Genomic DNA, 21910 nt, shown 5'->3' on the forward strand with positions numbered 1-21910 from the left:
GGGAGTGGACACAGCAAGGAGGATCGTATCCTATGGGCACATTTGACCTTTTAAGTGCTTGCCATGTTGGGTTTAATTCTGCAGTTTTGGCATAAATGGAGGAATGCTGTTTTTGCGTTGCCCTCTCTGCCAGTGAGTATATCCTTTCATTTTCAATATCTCACATCAGGAGTCCCAGATCCAAATTCCCACAGGGCCTGGGAGGTAAGGAATATGCATGGACTGAGAGAACCTGGTTTTGCCAGATCTTGTGGTGGTTATTTTTGGAAGAAGCTGGATGTCCAGAATTTTATGTGATATATTCCAACTTTTAGATATTAGCAACTAATTCAAATGTAAGAAGAATAGCAACACTGAGCCAAGCCTTAAAGCTAGTAGTCAGCCAATGTAAGAGAGAAGGCATGAAGCCAAAAGTGTCTCAGCTATAGATACCTGGTAATGCTATCTTGGAAAAATCAGTCAGTAACATCTGCTTCCAATGGAGATCTATATTCTCTCCTTACTGCATGCAGAGGTAGCATGCCCATGAACTCTGGGGTAGCTGCCGAGGTGCAGTGTTAGCGGCCTTGGATGGGGAGGTAGGGATCTAGTCCTGGCCCTGCTGCTGATGAGCAGTGTCGGCACCGTTTCCTTCTGAGCCTCAGTTTCCTCATTTGTAGTGAGGGTTTGGAATCACATGGCCACTAAGGAACATGGTTGCTTTAGCATTCCATCACTAAATGGGTGTTATCTGTCAGGCTTGGTGTTATCAGGGGCTATTTGTTGAGATTCTTTGATCTTAAGGAATATCACACCATGCCATGGGCCACATGTGGGTTCCTTGGTTTTTCCCATCACCTCTTGCCTGTTGGAAGTCATTGTGTTTTTCTTTGCTTGCCACATTGGTCCTTCCTCTTGTGTTATAGATTCGGTGGAAATACATGATCGTGGACGAAGGCCACCGGATGAAGAATCACCACTGCAAGCTGACTCAGGTCTTGAACACCCACTACGTGGCCCCACGGAGGATCCTCTTGACTGGGACGCCGCTGCAGAATAAGCTTCCTGAACTCTGGGCCCTCCTCAACTTCCTCCTCCCCACAATCTTTAAGAGCTGCAGCACATTCGAGCAGTGGTTTAATGCTCCGTTTGCCATGACTGGAGAGAGGGTACCATCTAATTTTTGTTTTCTCCACTCTGTGGCGATGAAATGAAACGACAAGGCCATCCAGCCACAGAAAACCCCTGCAGGGCTTTGCAGTGTCGCGTCCTTTAGGAAGCCAGTGGGTCAGGGCACGTGTTCTCATCCCAGGGTCGTCTGCCCCTCCCAAGAAAAACATGTTTAGTGATGTGTGGCGTGTTCTCACCACTTTGTGTTTTTGTCAACGTGTAAACCAGGATGCCAGAGAATGTTCCAGACATGTAATGGGTCATAGGGAGGTTGAACAAGGAGATTTGTTGAATTAGACCAGTTCAACCAACTGAATGCAAACCTTAAAAACAAATATTTCCTTGCTATATATTGGGGCATCTCTTTGGAATATTTCCTCTTAAAGAGTTTGTGGGTAAAACATAAGTTTATGTTAATTTTCTGCACTTTTTTTTTCAGATATTAGTATGAGCCTTAGTTTAGTGTATACATACTCCTCAAATCCTAGAGTAGCCATTTCAAATTTCTTGTTAGTATTCTTTTCATTTTTTTCAAGTGTCTTCTCTTAGAGTCCAATTCTGTAAGGAAGACATGGGCCATTGCAAGAAAAGAAACGGGTACACATCATTTTGATTAGTGGTTTCCTTATTCCGGGAGGGAAAAGCTGCAGCAGAATACTCTAGGAAAATTTATGCTTTAACTACTTGCCCCTCCAATTCTGAGATACATTAGAGGTAGATTTGCCATTTGCTAGTTTCCCATTTGTAGAAAGCAGTGTCAAATGTGTCTGTGTCAAATGACTCTGCCTTGGAAGGGTTCATAGAGGAAGGTAAAAGAGAAAGCAGGGGATTTTATAAATATGACTAAACTTGAACAAGATGAGGCCAGAGAAAAGGAAAAGAATGAGCTTAGAGGAACTGAGAGAACTACCAGCATAAACTGGATCTACTCTTGTTCTTCCTCTTTTCTTGTTCAAGCCCTTGCTCTTTTAGCATGTTTCTATATCTGAGAAAACCTACGTTAAGGGCCTAAATTAATGCTTCAGCATTAAGTTAAGAACACATTAACTGTTGCCCCTTTTCTCTCATTCTGTCCCATTCTTCCATCAACCTCCAATTGCCAATCCTATCTCATAATATCCTGGGCTGTTAACACTACTTATTTAAAACTCGTGGCTTCTGAGGATCTCATCTGCAGAACTTAGCATGAAGACAGAGACATTCACTAAGAGGCCATTTTGTTAACCCTTGGTAGGCAGGTGGGAAAAGAATCCTGGGATGTAAACGATAGGTATAAACCTGGCTTGAATGCAAGTAAAATTTCCATCGTGTATCGAAACTAACGATATGTATAATAATAACATAAGGCTTTAATAGTTGAGCCATCCTTTTTAGAAAGTCATATTCAGCTAAGATTCTCTTGTAGGTGGACTTAAATGAAGAAGAAACCATATTGATCATCAGGCGTCTACATAAGGTGCTGAGACCATTTTTACTGAGAAGGCTGAAGAAAGAAGTTGAATCCCAGCTTCCAGAAAAAGTACGTGGCAAATTCAAAAGTTGTGGGGTTTTTCCCTGTGAAGTACCTGTACCTGATGTTGTGTTTCTAAAACAGTTGCATTTTAAATACACATACCTTGGAAATCATCTTAAATTTAATAGAGCTAGAGGAGTTAGTGAAGAGAGAGAAAGGAAATGTCAGTATTTTCAGTCAGTTTCCAAAACCTCTTTAAGGGCAGATTTTATAAAATTACCACATTCATTGAGTCTCGTTACATTTTAACTTAAGATATTTTTTTCTTAATAACTGACCTGGTTGAATAATTCATGGCTGCAGGCACTGGAATTATTCTACCTATAAGCCAAATAAGGATTTGGTTTGGAGACTTGTGTCATTATTGAACAGCATGTAAACATTTGCCAGGTTTCCTGAATGTTGATTAAATATTTGATGCTTGTGATGCCACAGTTCTGATAGTAAGTGGAAAATAGAGTTCCTGCAAATTACAAGCACATGGTCTAATTATTCTGGGGCATGGTTTTAGTCCTGCACCATAAAAACTAAATCCCTGTGAACATTTTATGTGAATATTTTTTAGATTGCTTTTTGGCAACTGAGGGTTCAGTGCTTAAGAATGTTTTTCAAGCCCTTAGCTCTGTGTGTGTTTTTTTTTTTTTATTGGTTTTGAGCATTAGTTAAATGTTTCTAATCATCTTTGGAACCACCCACTTTTAAGGTCTAAGTTTCATTCTTTTAAATGTGGATTGTTTGGCCTTGTATATATGCTTTGTTACCTGAGATTTTTTTTTTTTAAATAATTTTTTAAAAATGGGCCAATCTGAACTGTTTTCTTTTGTATCTTATTTTTCTGTGTAATAACTCAATTTTTGGACAGATTGATAATTCATGTTCCTTTTTAAATGGGAGTTGGCAAGATGGTGTACAAAATTGATCACTTCATGGTGAGGAAATTTTATTCCTTAATACCCTCCCTACTTACTAACAGCTGAAAAATAAATAAAAATAAAGCCGAGGGAGAGCCTAAATATTTAAAGATGGGCTCTCTCTCCCTATCTTTTTTGCTTGTTAACTCATCTTTAGGATTGAATGTTGATATTCTTTTACTTCCTGTGGTTTTGGCTGCTTTGAAAAGCACTCGTTCTCTTCAGTATGGAATTGGCCAACTGAAAAGGTCAGCTGCTGTGTCAGTGTGGTGGTCTGGGGCTGCCGGAGCTCCTTCCCAGCAGGCTGTGACTGTAATACCTTTTTCAGGTTACAGAGATGAAATGTTAGCGGTTTTAATTGTCCCATACTTCCATTTTTCTTACTTCCTTTTTTCCCTGTAAATGAAATAGAAAGTAAAAGATAATGAATAAAAAGATCATTTATTCATTCCACCAAACTTTTAAATCTAGTTTACTTATTTGCAGGACTCACCAATATAGATAGATTATTTTAAACACATGTTACAGCTGGAAAGTCTGTCCTATTTTAAGAAAATCCAATACATAAACTTACAGATTTTTGCACATAAAGATTATGGGGTAATCAGCTATATCTTTGCTTTGCTAAAATATTTCGTGGTTTCTTCTACAAGAGAGCTTTCTGAGTACCCTTGAAGGATGGTAAACTTAGAAAAAAAAAAAGTATTTACCCTTAGATTTTTCAAGAGCGTATCTTGGGCATAAAGTACACTTTATTCTTTTATGTCCAGAGGTATGTAAAATACGCCATATGTAGTATTATCTATGACAGCAACTTGGTGGAGTGGAAAATGGACTCTCCCAGGTAAAGTGGTCATGTCCCAACCACATTCTCTGTCTCATAATAATTGTGTGAACTTGGGCAAGTCATTTAACCCAAGTGGGCATCGAAGTTCCCGTCAATGAATTGGAGGACAGATATCTTCCTTGTAGGATTGTCATGAGGATTAAAAGGAGATGATGCTCATAACACTGTGTAAGCCACTTGGTGAGTACTCAGTGACAGCTGCTATGCCATATTCCTTGTTTCCTACTTGCCTTGCGGTTTCTATTATTACTTGAGAGTTCCACTTTCCTATTCATTCAAGTTCTTTCTCACTGTTCTCTTGTCCTTGCGATTTCTTTAGCCCTCTCAAGTCTCTCTACCCATAAACCTTTCATGGTGTGTGAACTGATCACTTTGTGGGTATGTGTGACTTTTGTTGATGTTCTCTTCTTTTCTACCTTACTCGTATTTTTTTTCCACCTGGAGAAAATTGGCCATTTAAGTGTCAACCTTGCGGGTGAGGAGGTTTCTTTGGCTACGACCTGCCTATAGCTTCAAGCAATGTGTACGTCTAATTCAGCCTGTACTAAGAATCCAGAAAGGAGTTATGACCCATGGCAGGAACAATTGAACTGCACCAGAGAGAAATACTCAGACTTTTCATGAAAAAATAATCATTTAGGGAATTTTTCAAAAATTTTTATTTTTTAATTTACATGCAATAAAACTCACACTTTTTGGTGTATAGTTATACAAGGCTTGACAAATGCATAGAGGCATTTCCATCATTCTTCCCCCAGAATTCCCTTGTTCTACCCCTTTTTAGTCAAACCCTTCCTCCACCCTTAACCTCTTGCTAGTAGTCTATTCTTCATCCCAGTAGCTTTGCCTTTTCCAGATGCCACTTGAATGGAATTAGATAGTATATAACCTTTTGAGTCTCGTTCCTTCTTTGACTCAGCATAATGCATGTGACATTCATCCAAGTTATTGTATCAATATTTGAATGATTTTTGTCTCTGAATAGTAGTCTGTTATATGGATGCACCACAGTTTGTTTATACATTTAGTTGAGGGATATTGGCTTGTTTCTAGTTTTTGGTAACTATGAATAAAGCTGCTATTTTTGTGTGAACATGGGTCTTTGTTTCAATTGACTATATATCTAAGAATGTGATTGCTTGGCCATATGGTAAATGTATATGTAATTTTATAAGAAACTTGAAAATTATTTTCGAAACTACCTGAACCATTTTGTAGTCTCACCAGCAATGTGTGAGAGTTTCAGTTCTTCCACAATCTTACCAGCATCTTGTTTTGTCAGTTAAAAAAATTTTTTTAGCCATTTTAATAGGTGTGTAGCAGTAACTTATAATTTTAATTTGCATTTCCCTAATGTCTGTTGATGTTGAACATCTTTACATGGGCTTGTCATCCATGTATCTTCTTGAGTAAAATGCTGTTCACATCTTTTGCCCTGCTTTTTATTGGATTGTTTTTTTTTCCTTACTGTTGAGTTTTGAGATAGAAGAACTCTTAAAAATAAAAAATATCAGCCCCGGTAAGTCTGATTTAATACCTTGAGGGACCTCAGAATTTTCTACCTCCTCAAGGGAACCTAAAGCTGGTATATAGAGTCCACACTTTGATAAATGCAGCTCTCCTGTATAGAAAAATTAGTTTTAATGTTAGTGTAATGAAACACCTAATGAGCAAAGGAAATGGAGTGTGCCCCATCACCATCAACAACAACCTGCTGGCACAAAATCCATTCCTTGTACATGGGAAGGAATGCCAAGTCATAGAAAAGGGATTATATAAAAAACAGTTTATTTCAAATAAAAATTGGCTTAGTTTTAGCTCCCATTTGGGGTTGTCTGTTCTCACTGTCACCTCTGTTAAGTCAGATCATTAATAAACAACTATACTTGCTATAGTTGTATATATTTTTACTTCTAAATGTGAAAAAATATGTATACAATGTTTCAAATTAACTAGAGGTTAGCCTACCTAAAATTGATCTTGATTTTGATATAATTCACATAAAATAACAAATCATCACTGTTTAGATGGGCAACTTGCATTTTCATCATTATAAAAGTTTGGAATTTTTGATAATTTTATTCAGTACTTTGTTTCTCTCCAGTGTCACAGATTCCAGAATCTGGGGCTTACCTAAATTGAGTCTTGTGGTTTAAAAATCTCAATTCATAAAATGATAATACCTCACACACGGTAATCTAGGTTCATTCTTCTAACACAGGGGTTCTTAACCTTTTTTGTTCCATGGACCCCTGTGCCAGTCAGGTGAAAACCACGAACCCCTTCTCCGAATGTAGCAGCAGATAGTTTTATGACAGTCAACTAGCGTTGGGTCTAACAACTACCGGAATTTCGAAGTATGGATGAGCATAATTTTTCGAGATATGCAACTGTAATGTGATATGAAATGAATACTACTGTAATTTATTGCATACATTCATGAGTGAAGGAAATGCTCAATTTCAGTTAGAAGTCAGAGAAAATAAAGATGAGAAGTTGATTTTTTTTCAATTCAAGCTCACAGACCCCCTGAAATCTTTAGGGGTCTGTGGACCCCTGGTTAAGAATTCCTGCTCTAACAGTACCTCCTTTCAAAAGGGAAATTGTAAGTGAGTACTAGTATTCAGGTAGAAGCTATGAATAAAGCTACTTCTACAGGATTATATGGGAAGAGATTCTGAGCTTTGGCTCCTTGGAGGGGACCGATGTGAGCCTTTACTAATATAAGAATCCTCAGGAAATAGTTCTCATGTTTGTGAGGCTGCACCTCAGTTTTACATATAGTTTGAAGAGAACAGCCTCTGTGGCTCTCACAGGCCTAACTTATTGTGGGGCTCCGTCATTTTTCTGGTGGAGTCGCAAATTCCATTTCCTATGGCTCCAGCATATTTTGAGGAACTTTCACATTTATGCCTAATCAGGTGACAGCACATTTTTGGGGGTGAACACAGACCTAGCAGAGCGTCATATGTTGCTATTATTATAGAGAACTCTCATCACACCACTGCTGGGCACTGTGTCTACTGAAGACCTGCTCAGTCTATGCCTTTTCCAGCACGTAGCCTGCTCTGTTCATTGTTCTGCCCTCAGGCCGGGGCGGGCATTGGAGGATTCTGTGGGGGTCAACAGGCTTTGGAGGCTGGTGTGGGGGTGAGAGGCTGCACCTTTTAAAATGGCAGCACTCACTCTTTAGGGCATGGCTTTCAGAGCACCCGTGGGTGTGGATGTGTGTGCGTGTGTGTGTGCGCGCACATGCATGCACCAATAATCCTTGGGGCACAGAAAGAAGACATTAGAACTTCCATTTGTATTTATTTTTCTCTTAAAAACACAAAAAGGGGAAGTGGACTTGGCCCAGTGGTTAGGGCGTCCGTCTACCACATGGGAGGTCCACAGTTCAAACCCCGGGCCTCTTTGACCCGTGTGGAGCTGGCCCATGCGCAGTGCTGATGCGTGCAAGGAGTGCCCTGCCATGCAGGGGTGTCCCCCGCGTAGGGGAGCCCCACGCACAAGGAGTGCACCCCATAAAGAGAGCCGCCCAGCACGAAAGAAAGTGCAACCTGCCCAGGAGTGGTGCCGCACACCGTGAACTGACACAACAAGATGACGGAAGAAAAAGAAACACAGATTCCCGTGCCGCTGACAACAACAGAAGCAGACAAAGAAGACGCAGCAAATAGGCACAGAGAACAGACAACCAGGGTGGGGGGAAAGGGGAGAGAAATAAATAATAAAATAAAATCTTAAAAAAAAAAAAAAGCATCAGCCATCTCTTCCACATTCCTGGGGGTGTGAACAAGCTGATCAGACCTAAAAGCAAGGAACTGAACGTGTTACAGCAAAGACAGGAGGCCCAGGCCAGGGTGAACATGAAAGTGGAGCTGAGAGGCCTGGAAGTCTCCTGGGTCATCCTTAGCATAGAGCTAGAAGAGTAGACTCTGTTTCAAATCCTAATTGCACCACTTAATAGCTGTATCATTTGGGGCAGAGAAGAAAAAAATGAATAAATAAGGAGGGACCTTAATAGAGGCTTTTTGTTTTAGATACTTGTTCATGTTATATTTTTAAAGCACTTCTTTTTCAAGAGTGATTCTCAATGAAGTTTGATCATGGTGAAGAAAAATGTTAAACAACATCAGATATCAACCAGAATAATGATAAAAATGACACCGAGAGCTAATATGAGCTTTTTCTATGTCCCAGCTACTGTGCAAAGTGCTTTATTTGCCTTCTCCCACTTAATCCATGCAAAAACTCAATGAGATAGTCACATTTAGTCTCCCTATTTTTTAGCGAGGGAATCCAAGAAAGTCATTAAAAAACTAACACAAGTTTTTGGTAGGTCACCTGCTTTTTTACCTTTTTTTTGAAAGGGCAAGCCTTTCTCTAATCTCATTTGGTACATGAAAACGAGTGACAAAAGTCTATTAATAGTGGTCCCATCTGACCTGACAGTGTCCTTCTAAAGCCACAACTGAATGAATATTCAACTTCTCTTCATTTGTGACCCCCCATTCCCTGGCCCTTAGAGCTGAAAATAACCTGATCATTTTTAATCAGTTTATTAAACATTAGGCCGCTTGCTGATTTACTTTTAATCACATTCTGCAGATTTCTAGGCATGAATCTGACGTTTATTATGAAAATCGCACATTTGTATTCTTGAGGTTGTTTTTAATAAACCAAAACAATACTAGGAAATCATCAAGGCAGGTTTTTCTTTCAAGGCATGTTTTATGATTTAGGTGTATGATGGAAGCATTGCAGGTGTTGGGATAAACCGGAGGCATGTGGATTGCCTCTAACTGCTTTCAGCTGGAGTGTTGCAGTGTTTCAGGTGGAAGCACACAAGGCCTGTCCTCCTGTAGGTGGCCATAAAGTTGCATCCAAATGTGGACAAATTCCTCCCCGTACCTGTTGTCCTGACTAGATTGTGTCCTCTCAACTCTCCAAAACAGAAGCTAGTGATACTCAACCTCGAGCTGTTGAATTTTTTATTTGAGGACTATTGAGTATTGAGAGCTAGGAGCCACATATGACCATTTCAAAAATAGTTTTTACAAAGAAAATCATAGGCTATTGGCCAGCCAGGGTTTTTCTTAAAACCATTCTGTTCTTATGAAAGCGGGTGTAGTTGGGAAGCAGAGAAAACACTGAAAATGTATTGATCAGCAACATTTAAATGTATTGGTCAACTTGGAATTTAACTTAACAATTTAACAAGCCCGTGTCTCAGACTTGGAAGAAGATAAACGTTAGCAAGCATGGCCAGAGTCTCAATAGCCCATAACCTTTTGAAGGGTCCATCATCACATCAATGATGCCATGGTCTCCTCCACCCTCTACTACCACCCACTGCCTGAACCCAAGACGTGGGAAAAAGGTACCTTCAGGTTCCAGGGATGGCACTCGTTTTCTTAAAGCAAAAGGGCCCGCAGCCTCATCTCACCAGTCTTCTTGGAACACATGCCTCCTATCTCCTGCTCTTATCGACTTCCTGTTCTCTTTTCCACAGGTTGAATATGTGATCAAGTGTGACATGTCGGCTCTGCAGAAGATTCTTTATCGCCACATGCAAGCCAAGGGGATCCTCCTCACTGATGGTTCTGAGAAAGATAAGAAGGTAGGGCAGCTGATGAAACTCAAGGCACTGCAGTCTGTCTTCTCATAGTAGAGACATTGAAAATGCCTGCTAATGCTAATTGATTAAAGTAAATTACTGGGCCTTTTCTGTGGTTACTGTAGCCACTAAAGAGAAGCTCTTAACCTCTTAACTGCATACTGCATTGGTGGGAAAAGGGGGCGAGGGTGGAAAAAGTAGTATTTTCATGTCACCAAAACAGTTAGTTCTGCTCGTGTTCAACTCTTCAGAAAATATATTCTGCCTTAGTGTGGGGTGGCATTTGGAAGGTTTTAAAATCCAGTTTTACTCCTTGGGCAACTATTCTGTGTTTCTGATTTCCCAGAACCCCAGGGAATAGACAGTCATGTCCCAGAGCCATCAGTTTGACATAATTCCCTGGGGTTTAATCTTGTGCTGAAAGATGTTACATCTGATTCTAAGAGCTGCTATATAATAACAGGCACTTTGGACCACAGGTTGGATGGGTTACTGAGGAGACCTTGTGCCCTTTGTCCTTTCTGTAGAAACCAGTTTTTAACCATTGGAAGTATTTGTATTTTTTGTTGCTGTTGTTTTTTTTTTTTTCTTTTGGAAATATTTGATCAGTTAATAATTTGTACTGTTTTTATTTGTCTCACTTGTTCTTAGGGGAAAGGAGGTGCTAAGACACTTATGAACACTATCATGCAGTTAAGAAAGATCTGCAATCACCCATATATGTTTCAGCACATTGAGGTAAAGTCTGTATTCTGTTGTTTTGATCCTGGTTGCTCTAATCCTACTAATGCTTTCTTAAAAAGAAATAAAAACTGGGCTAAAACAGGCGTGATCTGATGGCTCAACAAGCAGAATTAACAAACATGAATTTTCTGGTTATGGATTTCACATGGGCACTGAGCACTTGAGCATCTGGAATTTTATCACCACGAGTTTAAAGTAGTGGGAAAATATCATAAGCAGTGTCTCATTATGTGAGTTTGGGTAAGTGCTGTGAATTGCCTTGTTTACGATAGCAGCTCTGAAATTGAAGATAATGATAAATACATCCAGCTTCCTCGGAAGGATGTTACAAAAAAATATTAAAATCATGTATTTATAACTGTTGAGGACCAAGATGTCCTTTAAATATTTTCTTTGTAAAAGACACTGACTTTAGTATGTTATTTAGATTTCTCCTTTCTGGTTTCTATCGCAACGATGTAAATTTGTGCTTTTATCCTAATGCTCTGAGTCTGTTGAAAGCTATTTTTAGGGGAGAGGACATTTTCTGCCCTGTTCACTACATGTGAATAAGTTTCCTAAATTGGCCGTGTTTCACTGCAGTAGGAGCAATCGACTTGAGTGGGAATGAAAAGGAGTCACCATTGTAGCCTCGAGTTTGCAGTGTTGCTGCTGGAACACACGGTCCTGACGGCAGTTACTCGCCAGTGTCATGCCTGCTTTCTACTGCAGGAGAGAGGGGACAGGGACATCACGGCAGCTCTCCAGGGTCTTGATCATTTATTTTTAAAAAGACAACAACAAAAACACGAACTTCTGGAAAATTAAAACCTAATATTAAAAAATGAGGTGAAATATTCCTTGCTTCGAAGATTCTTTTTTTCGCTCTTGTTTTTGGTGGTCGTACTTGTTTGGTGACAGTATTTACTGACCACCCTCCTCATATAATACTCCAGTGCCCTCCGATTCCTGACACTGTTGTCTCCCTCCAAACTGAAAGGGAAGGGTGTCTGTAGACTAAACAGCCCTAGACCTAAATAAAGTAACAATAGCAATGCCCTGAGAAAAACAAATCCCCACCAGTCGCGGCTCTTTAGAAATATAATAGGAGAATCAGACGGACAGTTATGGGTCCACATCCCAGGCCACTGGTAGCTGCAACTGGGGTGGGTGAAGTGCTCAGGCTATCCAAGCCTTAGTGTGCTTGATGAGGAATCAGACCCTGGAGATTACAGGATTAGTGGGAGGATGAACTGTTAAATAACACGAAGCTCCTTGTGAACTGTCAAAGTGCTAAACAAATAGAGGGTATCAGTGGATTAGCAGTGAGTATGTGTCGGGTCATTGAGGGGGGAGGGGAGCAGGGAAAAGTGTCTGATGATGAAAATGATCGACTGGGGCCATGTCAAGTTAACTTGTCCCCTACTATCCCGTCTTTCCTAAAATCTATGGAATCTCTCTGATTCCATAGATAGAGGGCTTGGGGCACTTAACAGTTATAAAGGATAAGTGTCAATCTTACTTCCTTTTGGTTATCATAAAAAACTAACCTTTGAAATATGTGAGGCTTTGGTGGAAAGAAACTTAGCTGATGCCTGTGACCTGCGCGAGCAGACTAGAGCACCAGGGATAAGGAAGGGATGGACGGAAGGAGAGAGCGGGAAGAGAAAGAGAAAAGCTCAAGGCCCCTCTAATGTCTGCATATTTACATTTTGGTCAGTAGAAAAGCAGACTTTGATTTGCAATTTTTTTTTTTAACATTAAAAAAAGAAGCTTCCCAGGAACATAGTCCTAGTAATGGGAATCCCACAGTTTCTGGCAAATCTCTTAAGGGTTATGGATAATAGGTGGTGTGGGGATTCTGCCTTTGTCTGTTGTTTTGTTTGTTTGTTCCTTCTCCGTCATGCCACAAGTCCAGTCTCTAAATTAGGCTCACTGCTTTCTGGGGGAACCTTGAAACTAGATAAATGAAAACAGTACTTTATATGTGAGGCCACTACCTAATCCTATCACAGTCCATCAACACGTACCATCTCTTAGGTTTTCACAACTCTGCTTTCTGATAGGGACGGCACCTAAAAATCTCGGAATGGCCACGCACGGAGAGCGAAGGCAGAGATTTTGGCTGTTTCCCTCAGTGTTAATTGTGCGGGCAGGGGGAGCGCTCGGAGGTGCCAGAGTCTACCGTAAATGATGAGCATTTGTGAGAGTAGAGCCCAAAGGGAAGTTCTGTCCCCTAGGAGGAAAAACAGTGGTGATCAGGGAAGAAGGGGGAAGCAGAAAAGGGAGAAAGCAGGCTGCGAATGAGAAGGTGTGGCACAGCACTCCTTCCCCACAGGAGGTCTCCATTTTGGTAAAGAAAGGATAGAGACATCACAGGGAGAAAAGTAATATACATTTCTTCCTCAGAATCGGTGAGGAGAGAATTCTGCGATTAAGTACTGTAGTTTAAAAGTGGAAGCTGGACACCCAGGGCCTGGTGTACACTTAGGTAGGGCTTATTGATAATAGAGAAAAGCACTTAATGGAAGCACTGTTAGGCTGTCACTAAAGTAAGAATTAGATCATATTATAATCACCATTTCTTTTACTATAAAGTATCCCCTCAATGTGTTAATTAATATTTACATATTAATTCAGATTTGTTTGCCTAGACTCACAGGGTACATTTCTGGTGGAACAAAAGCCTGAATTCAAGGACACTGAGTTTCTAGTTCGTTCTATGAAGATTATTTGCTTCTTCATTTATTATTTTGTTTAACTGTATTCTAGAAATAGATAGGAAGCTCTCATGCAAAAAAGAAGAGTGATCCTTGAGTTAATAATGAGATATCTTTATCCTTTTTTCTTCTCTTTATTTGAAAGGAATCCTTTGCGGAACACCTGGGCTATTCAAACGGGGTCATCAATGGGTAAATCTTTAAATTTTTTTCTCCCCCAAATAGTGTTGTTGATCCTACTTAAACTCCTTCTCTCTATAGTGTTTGCTATTATGCAAAAACATACATCCTCTCTCCTCAGGCGAGGTTCAGCAGTTGTTAAACAAAATGATATCAACATTTTCTCTTACTTTATTGGCATAAACTATGACTTGCCTTGAGCAACTGGCTATGCTAAGGATGTAGATCTCATATAATAGTCTTAATTGTATCCTGGTATTCAAAAAATGGTGTTGAAGCTTCAAAGAGTTACTTAGAACCATAGTGTAACTTGGGCTCAAACAAAATTTATCCTATTAAATTTCAACTAGGTATTTAACATTAATGTGCATGAGAGCAAATGTCTTATCTGCCATAAATGTGTATAATTTTACTCTCATTTGTTAGAGCATAGGAACTGTTTTTCAGTAGCAATGGACAATGAAGATAATCATGCCTTGCCACCCCCCTAAAATGAACCTTGCATCAACAGGAAGTCTTTTTAAAAATTCTTATTTTAAAGACTTACTTTTATTTACTTATTCCCCCACCCCTACCCTGCTCTTGTTTGCTCTTGCTCTCTGCTTGTTGTTGCTCATCTTTTTTTTAGGAGGCACTGAGAACCAAACCTAGGACCTCCCATGTGGGAGGGAAGCACCCAATGGTTTAAGCCACCTCCACTCCCAACAGAAAGTCATTTAAACTTGTTTTGCGTGAGGGAAAATGCACTATTAGGATACATAGGTCCCTCGTGCTTGATTCTCAAGGGCAGAAAGTGTCACTGGACTAGGAACCAGGAACTGGAACCCATCCAGAACCAATGCCCCTGAGATCTCCCTACCTCTCCTTGGCTTTCTTTGCTCAGGTCCTCCAGGGCTCAGCCTAGTGGCCCCACAGGATTTACCTGTGCAAAATAGTGCAGTAGCATCTCTGCAGTGTCACATTCTCCAGAGAAGGAATCAGATGGCCTCAGCACGAGTCCTAGGGTCCTCCTTGGTCCCATCGGTTTGGCCAGGATTGTGTAGGGAAAACATGGTCACAGGAAGCATTTGGAAAATAGTTCTCAGAGCCAGAGAGAGAATAAAAGATAGCCAGGTAAATAATAAGAGGATGGGGGCGAGGAAGAGGGAAGCAAAAAGCATGTGCAATGGCATACATTTAAAACTGTGTCTGTATGTCTGTTAGAAACGACATAGACGATGCCATAAAACAGATTACCAAATGATGCATTTTAATAGAATAAACGGGGGTGGGGGGGTGGGGGGGAAGGGGAGAGAAACAAATAAATCTTTAAAAAATAATAATAATAATAGAATAGACAGCCTGTGCCTTGGTGAGTTTCCAAACAAAATCAACCCTAAAGTTAAGTTTTATTATTATAACACATTCCTCTTGATTAAAAACAAAAAAAAGGATTTTGGTTTATTTTGGAGGAAAAGGGCCAGCTCCACCTCACTGTCCACTTTTCTCCATCTCACAGCAGTACAAATTGCCATCATGTTTTTGACTTGTTCTGCCACAGTAAGTCAAGACTCTTGTCCCGTCCCCAGTCCATTCATATATATAGTGTCCTTTTTAAAAGGTGAGTCTGATCACATCACTCCACTCTTTAAAGCCCATTAATGGCTTTCTATAGTACTTAAAATCATCAGGCTCTTTATTCCTCAGGGCCTTTGCACATGTTCTTTGCTTACCCGAATCCTTCCTCCTCACCCCCATTCTCTTATTATTTACCTGGTTATCTTTTAGTCATTATTTTCGGTTTTAGCTAAAATGTTGTTTCTTCAGGAAGGTCACCCCTGACCCTCTAAACTAGGAGTTGGAAAACTTGCTCCATAAAGGGCTGATTGATAGTAAATATTTTTGGCTTTGCAGTCCAAGAGGTCTCTGTCACATTGACTCAACTCTGCTGTTGTGGTGTGAAAGGAGTCAGGAGACAGAATGGAAATGAGTGAGCGTGGCTGTGTTCCAAAAATAAAACCTTACAAAAACAGGTGGTGGGCCAGATTTGGCCTGCAGCCCAAAGTTTCCCAGACTCTGCTCTAATCTGAAGAATGTGTCACAGGTTATATTCTCACATAGCAACTTGCTATTTTTCTTTATAATATTTAACCCAATTTGTGATTTTACATTTTGAAGGCAAGAATTCTATCTTTTTTGTGCAACATAATATACATGCGAGTATTATGCTTGGCATACAGGTGATTAATAAGTATTTGAATGACTCTAAAGTGCCCTAAACTGATACACTTACAAACTTAATAAGTAGGGATTTAAGAAATACAATATTTCCACATGTGTTTATGTATGTGCATGCATATGAGGAGAGAGACAGGGACAGTAAAATTATTAGGAATAAGAATGTGTTTCCTTTTCTTCTTTCTAATACCTGTCGTCATACCTAGCATATATAATGCACTTTTTTTTTTTTAAGATTTATTTATTTATTTCTCCCCACTCTCCCCATCATCTGCTCTCTCTGTCCATTCGCTGTGTGTTCTTCTGCATCTGCTTGTATTCTCATTAGGCAGTTCCAGGAATCAATCCTGGGACCTTCCAGAGTGGGAGAGAGGTGATCATTCTCTTATGCCACCTCAGCTCCCTGGTCTGTTGTGTCTCTTATTGTCTCTCCTCTGTGCCTCTTTTTTTGTTGTTGTGTCATCTTGCTGCATCAGCTCTCTGCATGGGCCAGCACTCCATGTGGACCAGCTCACCACACGGGTCAGCTTACCTTCACCAGGGAGCCCCGGGTATTGAACCCTGGACCTCCTATGTGGTAGACAGGAGCCCAATTGCTTGAGTCACATCTGGTTCCTGCTGTAATGCACTCTTTATGAGTTTTGTAGAAATATATGTTATTTTAGCCATTAAATACTGTCATTGCTTTGGCATTGCTATCCATTCATCCTAGAGTTACTTATTGACTGTTTACTATGCACAAGGCAGTCTATGAGAAAGCAAAGTGATACTGGGTCCTTTGAGAAGACAGAAGTAATACTGTCTTCTTGTTTCGCCTTTTTGGGCCCAGGGCAGAGCTGTATCGTGCCTCAGGAAAATTTGAGCTACTTGATCGTATTCTGCCCAAACTGCGAGCGACTAATCACCGCGTGCTGCTTTTCTGCCAGATGACGTCCCTCATGACCATCATGGAGGATTACTTTGCTTTTCGGAACTTCCTTTACCTGCGCCTAGATGGTAAGTGTGAAAGAAATTAGGCTCACAAGTCAGGGCACTAAAAACGAAAGGATAATGGGCACTGAGAGCCAGTCTCAGCCGAAAAGGAGGGGTGATATTGTTGAAGAATTAACTAGTGGGGTGGGTGCAGTTACTCTAGATAGCTATTTTTTAATATCTTCAAGCTTAAAGGGAGCTAAAATCATTTGCTCAGCTGTGTACCCCACATACTAACCAATACAAGTGAATCTAGTCATTTAAGTATCACAGTTAACCTAAAGTAAAATAAACTAATATTTTCAAAGTACTTGCTGCACTTAGGATCATCTATTACATTTACACTATAGAGAATATTTTGACAAGCCTTTAGCTTTTTCCGTTAATACATACCTTAAGATGATGGCCATATCCCTTTTCCTCAATAATGTAATAGTTCATTATGATTAATTTTCATTGTATGAAAGCCTCTCTTTTTCTAAAGAGAACATGTTCTACATGTTATATCCCTTAAGAGATACGTGGTATCATTGATGTGGAGAATGGTGGCCGTGGGACTTGCTGAGCGCAAGGAGAAGGAAGATGAGATGTGATGTGGAGTTGTCCTAAATGATATTGCAGGGACAGATGCTGGACATTATATATCCTGCCATAACCCACTGAATGGACTGGGGGAGAGTGTAAACTACAGTGTGAACTATAATCCATGTGGTGCAGCAGTGCTCCAAAATGTATTCACCAAATGCAATGAATGTGCCACACTAATGAAAGAGGATGTTGATGTGGGAAGAGTGGGGTGGGGTGGGGTGTGGGGTATGTGAGAACATGTTATATTTTTTAATGTAACATTTTTTTGTGATCTATGTATCTTTTTTAAAAAAGGCAATTAAAAAAAAAGGTATGTGGTTTCAGTGTTTCCTAGATTTTGTGAACTTTGTAAAATGTTTGCCTGATTTTAAGAATGAATTTTAAATACTATATCCTTAAAATTGGTAAGACTATATCAATGGAAAAAATATGACTTTCAGGATACTCCTTAAATTACTTTATGGCTGGGATATTAGCCATAATTTAAAAATTTTTTTTTAAATTACTGATGTAAGTTTACAGAAAAATCATGTGGAAAGCACAGTGTTCTTATATAACCCCCCAGTTGTTGACACTTTGCATTAGTGTGGTATCTTTGTTACGGTCGATGAAAAAGTATTAAAATAGTACTATTAACTATAGTCCATAGTTTACATTAGGTGTATTTTTTCCCATACATCAGCCTGTTATTGACACCTTCTATTAGTATCGGGCATTTGTTATAATTCATAAAATAACATTCTTATATTTGTGCAATTAACTGTAGTTCACTGTCTACAATAGAGTTCACTATGTTATACAGTCCTTATGTTTTATCTGTTAATTTTTATATCAATTAAAGAGTAAGGATATCAAAATTTGCATACTATGACATAGGATAATTCATTCAAAGAGTTATCAATAGGAATAGTAACTCATTTACAGCCCAGATGGTATTTAATCTCTGGGTGCAGAATAATATAGTACAGCTATACCAGTCTTTATCTAATGCAATATTAAAGTCATTGTTAAATGGGACATTTAAAAAGTTTATGTTCCATTAAGGCTTTGTTTTACTTTCAATCCAACAATTTGTCCCTCTTTGCCATGAATTAAATATAATTGGATAGGTCTTTCCTTTTATTTGTCTATAAAGATCTGCCTACAGCTATAGTAAAATACTTGGGAAACATTTTCTATAAGTCAGAAGTTTCATGTAATCCAAATAGCCATTCTTTTCTCAGAATTTTTAGTAAGTTAAATAATTTTCGAAGCCCCTTTTAAGCAGAATTTTATCATTCTTATAAATAATAGTTAAGTGGTTATACCAAGATCAGGCTTGACATATATTCTCTTACTCGAGTTTTTAGGTGACTACTTCTCTACAATTTACCTCATAGAGTATTAATTTTTAAATTCTTTACACCATCTGACAGACTTGATTATTTTAAACCTCTTTACCTCTCCCCTCCAAAGTAACTGAAAACAGATGAATGGTTAACCAAATATTAATTTTGAATTCATAGACATGGTCACAACATCCACAGTTTGTCTCTTTTGCCTGTTCAACTTCATTCTTTATTATTATTATTTTTTAATCTAGTGAGCTGAAATTTCAGCCCTCTTTCAGGGCTCTTCATTTGAAAGACAAACCCTCCTTTAAAGATTTGCTTAGGTGGGGTGCTGTAGAGCCTTATTTCCCCCTGGATTTATAGCTCCCCACAGGTGTTGGACATAAGGATTGTTTACTACCTTGTGGCACTTCATTTTGAATCTCAGCTCTCTGAGGACTGCAACCTTGGGATATTTGAATCTACAAAACTGGCCGGAAGTGATTTCCTTGCAACAAATCTCTCTACTGTTTTCTTGCCAGCCTGGGAGATGCTCTTTAATAGTCTCAGGTGGCTGTCATTGTTATTAATCATAATGGTTGCAGCAGCTATTGTTTATAAAATGCTTGCTACCTGCAAGATAGTAGGCAAAGCACCTCATGCATTCTTAATCTTATTTTCTCAGTAAACAACATACCATTATCCCTGCTTAGCATATGTTAGTATGTAGTATCATCCCCATTTAACAGATGGGGAATCATAGGTTTCGAGAGATTAGTTAACCCACCAATGGTTAACACATTTGGCAAATGGTGAAACCAGGTGCTAACTTGGCTCTCTGTTTCCAAAATTACTCAGTTTCAGCAGATCCGGTGAGGTACACTCCATTCCTCAAAACACAGACTGCTTCTCTAATGAAAGCATTTTGAGAGAGAATTTAACATTTTAGAATTGATTGAAGGGAGCAAATGCGGCTCAAGCATTTTTTTTTTTAAGATTTATTTTTTTAAATTTATTTCTCTCCCTTTCCCCACCCCACCCCCAGTTGTCTGCTCTCTGTGTCCATTCGCTGTGTGTTCTTCTGTGTCTGCTTGGATTCTTATCAGTGACCCCCAGAACCTGTGTCTCATTTTTTTGTTGCGTCATCTTGCTGCATCAGCTCTCTGTGTGTGTGGTGCCACTCATGGGCAGGCTGCACTTTTTTCACGCTGGGTGGCTCTCCTTATGGGGCGCAGTCCTTGCGCGTGGGGCTCCCCTACACTGGAGACACCCCTGCATGGCACAGCTTGTGGGCCAGCTCATCACACGGGTCAGGAGGCTCTGGGTTTGAACCTTGGGCCTCCCATGTGTAGGCGGACACCCTATTTGTTGGGGCAAGTCCACTTCCCATGGCTCAAGCATTTGAGCTCCTGCTTCCCACATGGGAGGTCCTGGGTTTGGTTCCCTGGAGCCTCCTAAAAAAACAAACAAACAAGAAGCAAACAAACGAAAAAACTTGGGAGCTGATGTAGCTTAGTGGGTGAGGGCCGACTTCCCACACGCTAGGCCCCAGGTTCAATCTCCAGCCCTGGTGCCTCAAAAAAAATTTTTTTATTAATTGAAAATGAGCAGGCACTTGAAATATAAGATAAATGAGACACTCACAGTTCCTGCCGTGCCATCCCTTACCCTTAAGCTGGAGGAGACAGATGAGTCAGCGCATTCCGTGAGTGTTACATACCCAAAGTGGCTTTATCTTTTCTTTGCTGAATTTGATGTCTCAGATTGTGACATCAGGAAAAATCACTCAGTGAAAGCCAAGCACATTTTCTCTGCAAAAACAAAAAAGTTTACACATACAGGTTTAACTACTATTTCAATGAGGTTTTTGTTTTCACTGGTAATGGGTTTTTCTTTGTATTTGAGTGAGAACAAGTGGTGGAGTTTCATTCCAGCGGACAAATTTTCCAAAAGCAGCTGAAACTAAGTTAAAATGAGTGATCATGAAAGCCTAGCAGTGTGTTCCTTCTGGCAAATTCTGTAATTTCTAACACAACTGCTATTGCTGTTAATTATATCCTTTAATTGGCTGTGTTCTACATCAAAATCGGAAGGAATGTTGAACTGATGTTTGTACTAGCACATTAAATCTTGGACCACCTGCAAGGAGCATTTGCCTTTGGATAAAATCTTATGTAGTAGTTTGAATCTCCCTAAGCAATTTTACAAAGATTGTTGAAAATCCGCAAACATCTTGACTTGGAAATCTTTGACTAACGGAAATCGTAGTCCAGCAATTTCTGAACCTCATATTAAGAAATGCCAGAGCTTTTCATGAAAAGTGGCTTATCTTGTTTGTTTGTTTTCCTGGTCTTATGATTTGTCATGCTCCCAGCTACTCACGCAGCTTAAGTATATACCAGATATATTGGTCAGTGTGTTTATTGGAGGTATCTGGCATAGGGCCTAAGTACCCCTTTGATCAAGTAATTTTGATTTTCCTTTTGGATTTCAGTGCTTTAATTGGCATTCAGGGTTATTTTAACTCTTGTGGGCAAATCCGTTAATTAGTTTTATTTGCGTCTTCGTTCGTGTGATCTTTAAGTGATTATTTTTCAATTGATCAAGATTTGAACTTCCACCCTCACGTTTACATAGATGCATGGTGGATGTACCCTGATGTCATGAAAGGTGTCGTTACCTCGGAAACCCCGTCCCTCCTCACATTAGAAATACCTTTTGATTTGATGACTTTTCATTCCATTTAAGGCAGAGAGTAAATATGCAAATCATTAATCGATATGAGTAGTTTTTAAAAAAATTACTCCAACTAAAAGGCTGACATAGAGGAAGGGTTTCACACTGTCTTAAAATAGAACGTGTCTTTCCATTTGCATCTTGAACAAATAATTCACCATGTTTTGGAAAGTCAGTTCTGAAAAAAAAAATGAGACCCACATGTTTGAAACCTTACTCAATAAAACATACTTAATACCCATCCCTATAAATCGAAGTTCTTGCAGTGCATTGCTATAGGATTTGACCAGTTCACTAAACTTGAAATCTAACTTAGAAAGTAAACTGAGCTCTGAAGAACATTGCTTCATTAAATGAGGAGCATCCACAAGGCCCTTGTTCCTAATCCTTGCTTGCTGTCAGCAGGGAATTAATTTTTTTTTCC

At 39.6% G+C, this 21910-nt stretch overlaps 1 protein-coding gene across 8 annotated transcripts in view; it reads left to right on the forward strand.

Annotated features, from left to right (window-relative positions):
• The window catches only part of SMARCA2 (SWI/SNF related BAF chromatin remodeling complex subunit ATPase 2), a 195160-nt gene that overhangs the window by 81199 nt on the left and 92051 nt on the right, over window positions 1-21910 (forward strand). For all 8 annotated transcript variants that reach the window (XM_058301759.2, XM_058301765.2, XM_023588455.3 and 5 more), the window contains exons 18-23: window positions 906-1148; window positions 2555-2668; window positions 9936-10043; window positions 10692-10778; window positions 13629-13675; window positions 16710-16876. In XM_058301759.2, coding sequence (XP_058157742.1) covers window positions 906-1148; window positions 2555-2668; window positions 9936-10043; window positions 10692-10778; window positions 13629-13675; window positions 16710-16876 — 766 coding nt within the window. The remainder of the gene's footprint in view (window positions 1-905; window positions 1149-2554; window positions 2669-9935; window positions 10044-10691; window positions 10779-13628; window positions 13676-16709; window positions 16877-21910) is intronic.

This window comes from Dasypus novemcinctus, chromosome 8, assembly GCF_030445035.2.
Source record: "Dasypus novemcinctus isolate mDasNov1 chromosome 8, mDasNov1.1.hap2, whole genome shotgun sequence".
Taxonomy (NCBI): Eukaryota; Metazoa; Chordata; class Mammalia; order Cingulata; family Dasypodidae; genus Dasypus; species Dasypus novemcinctus.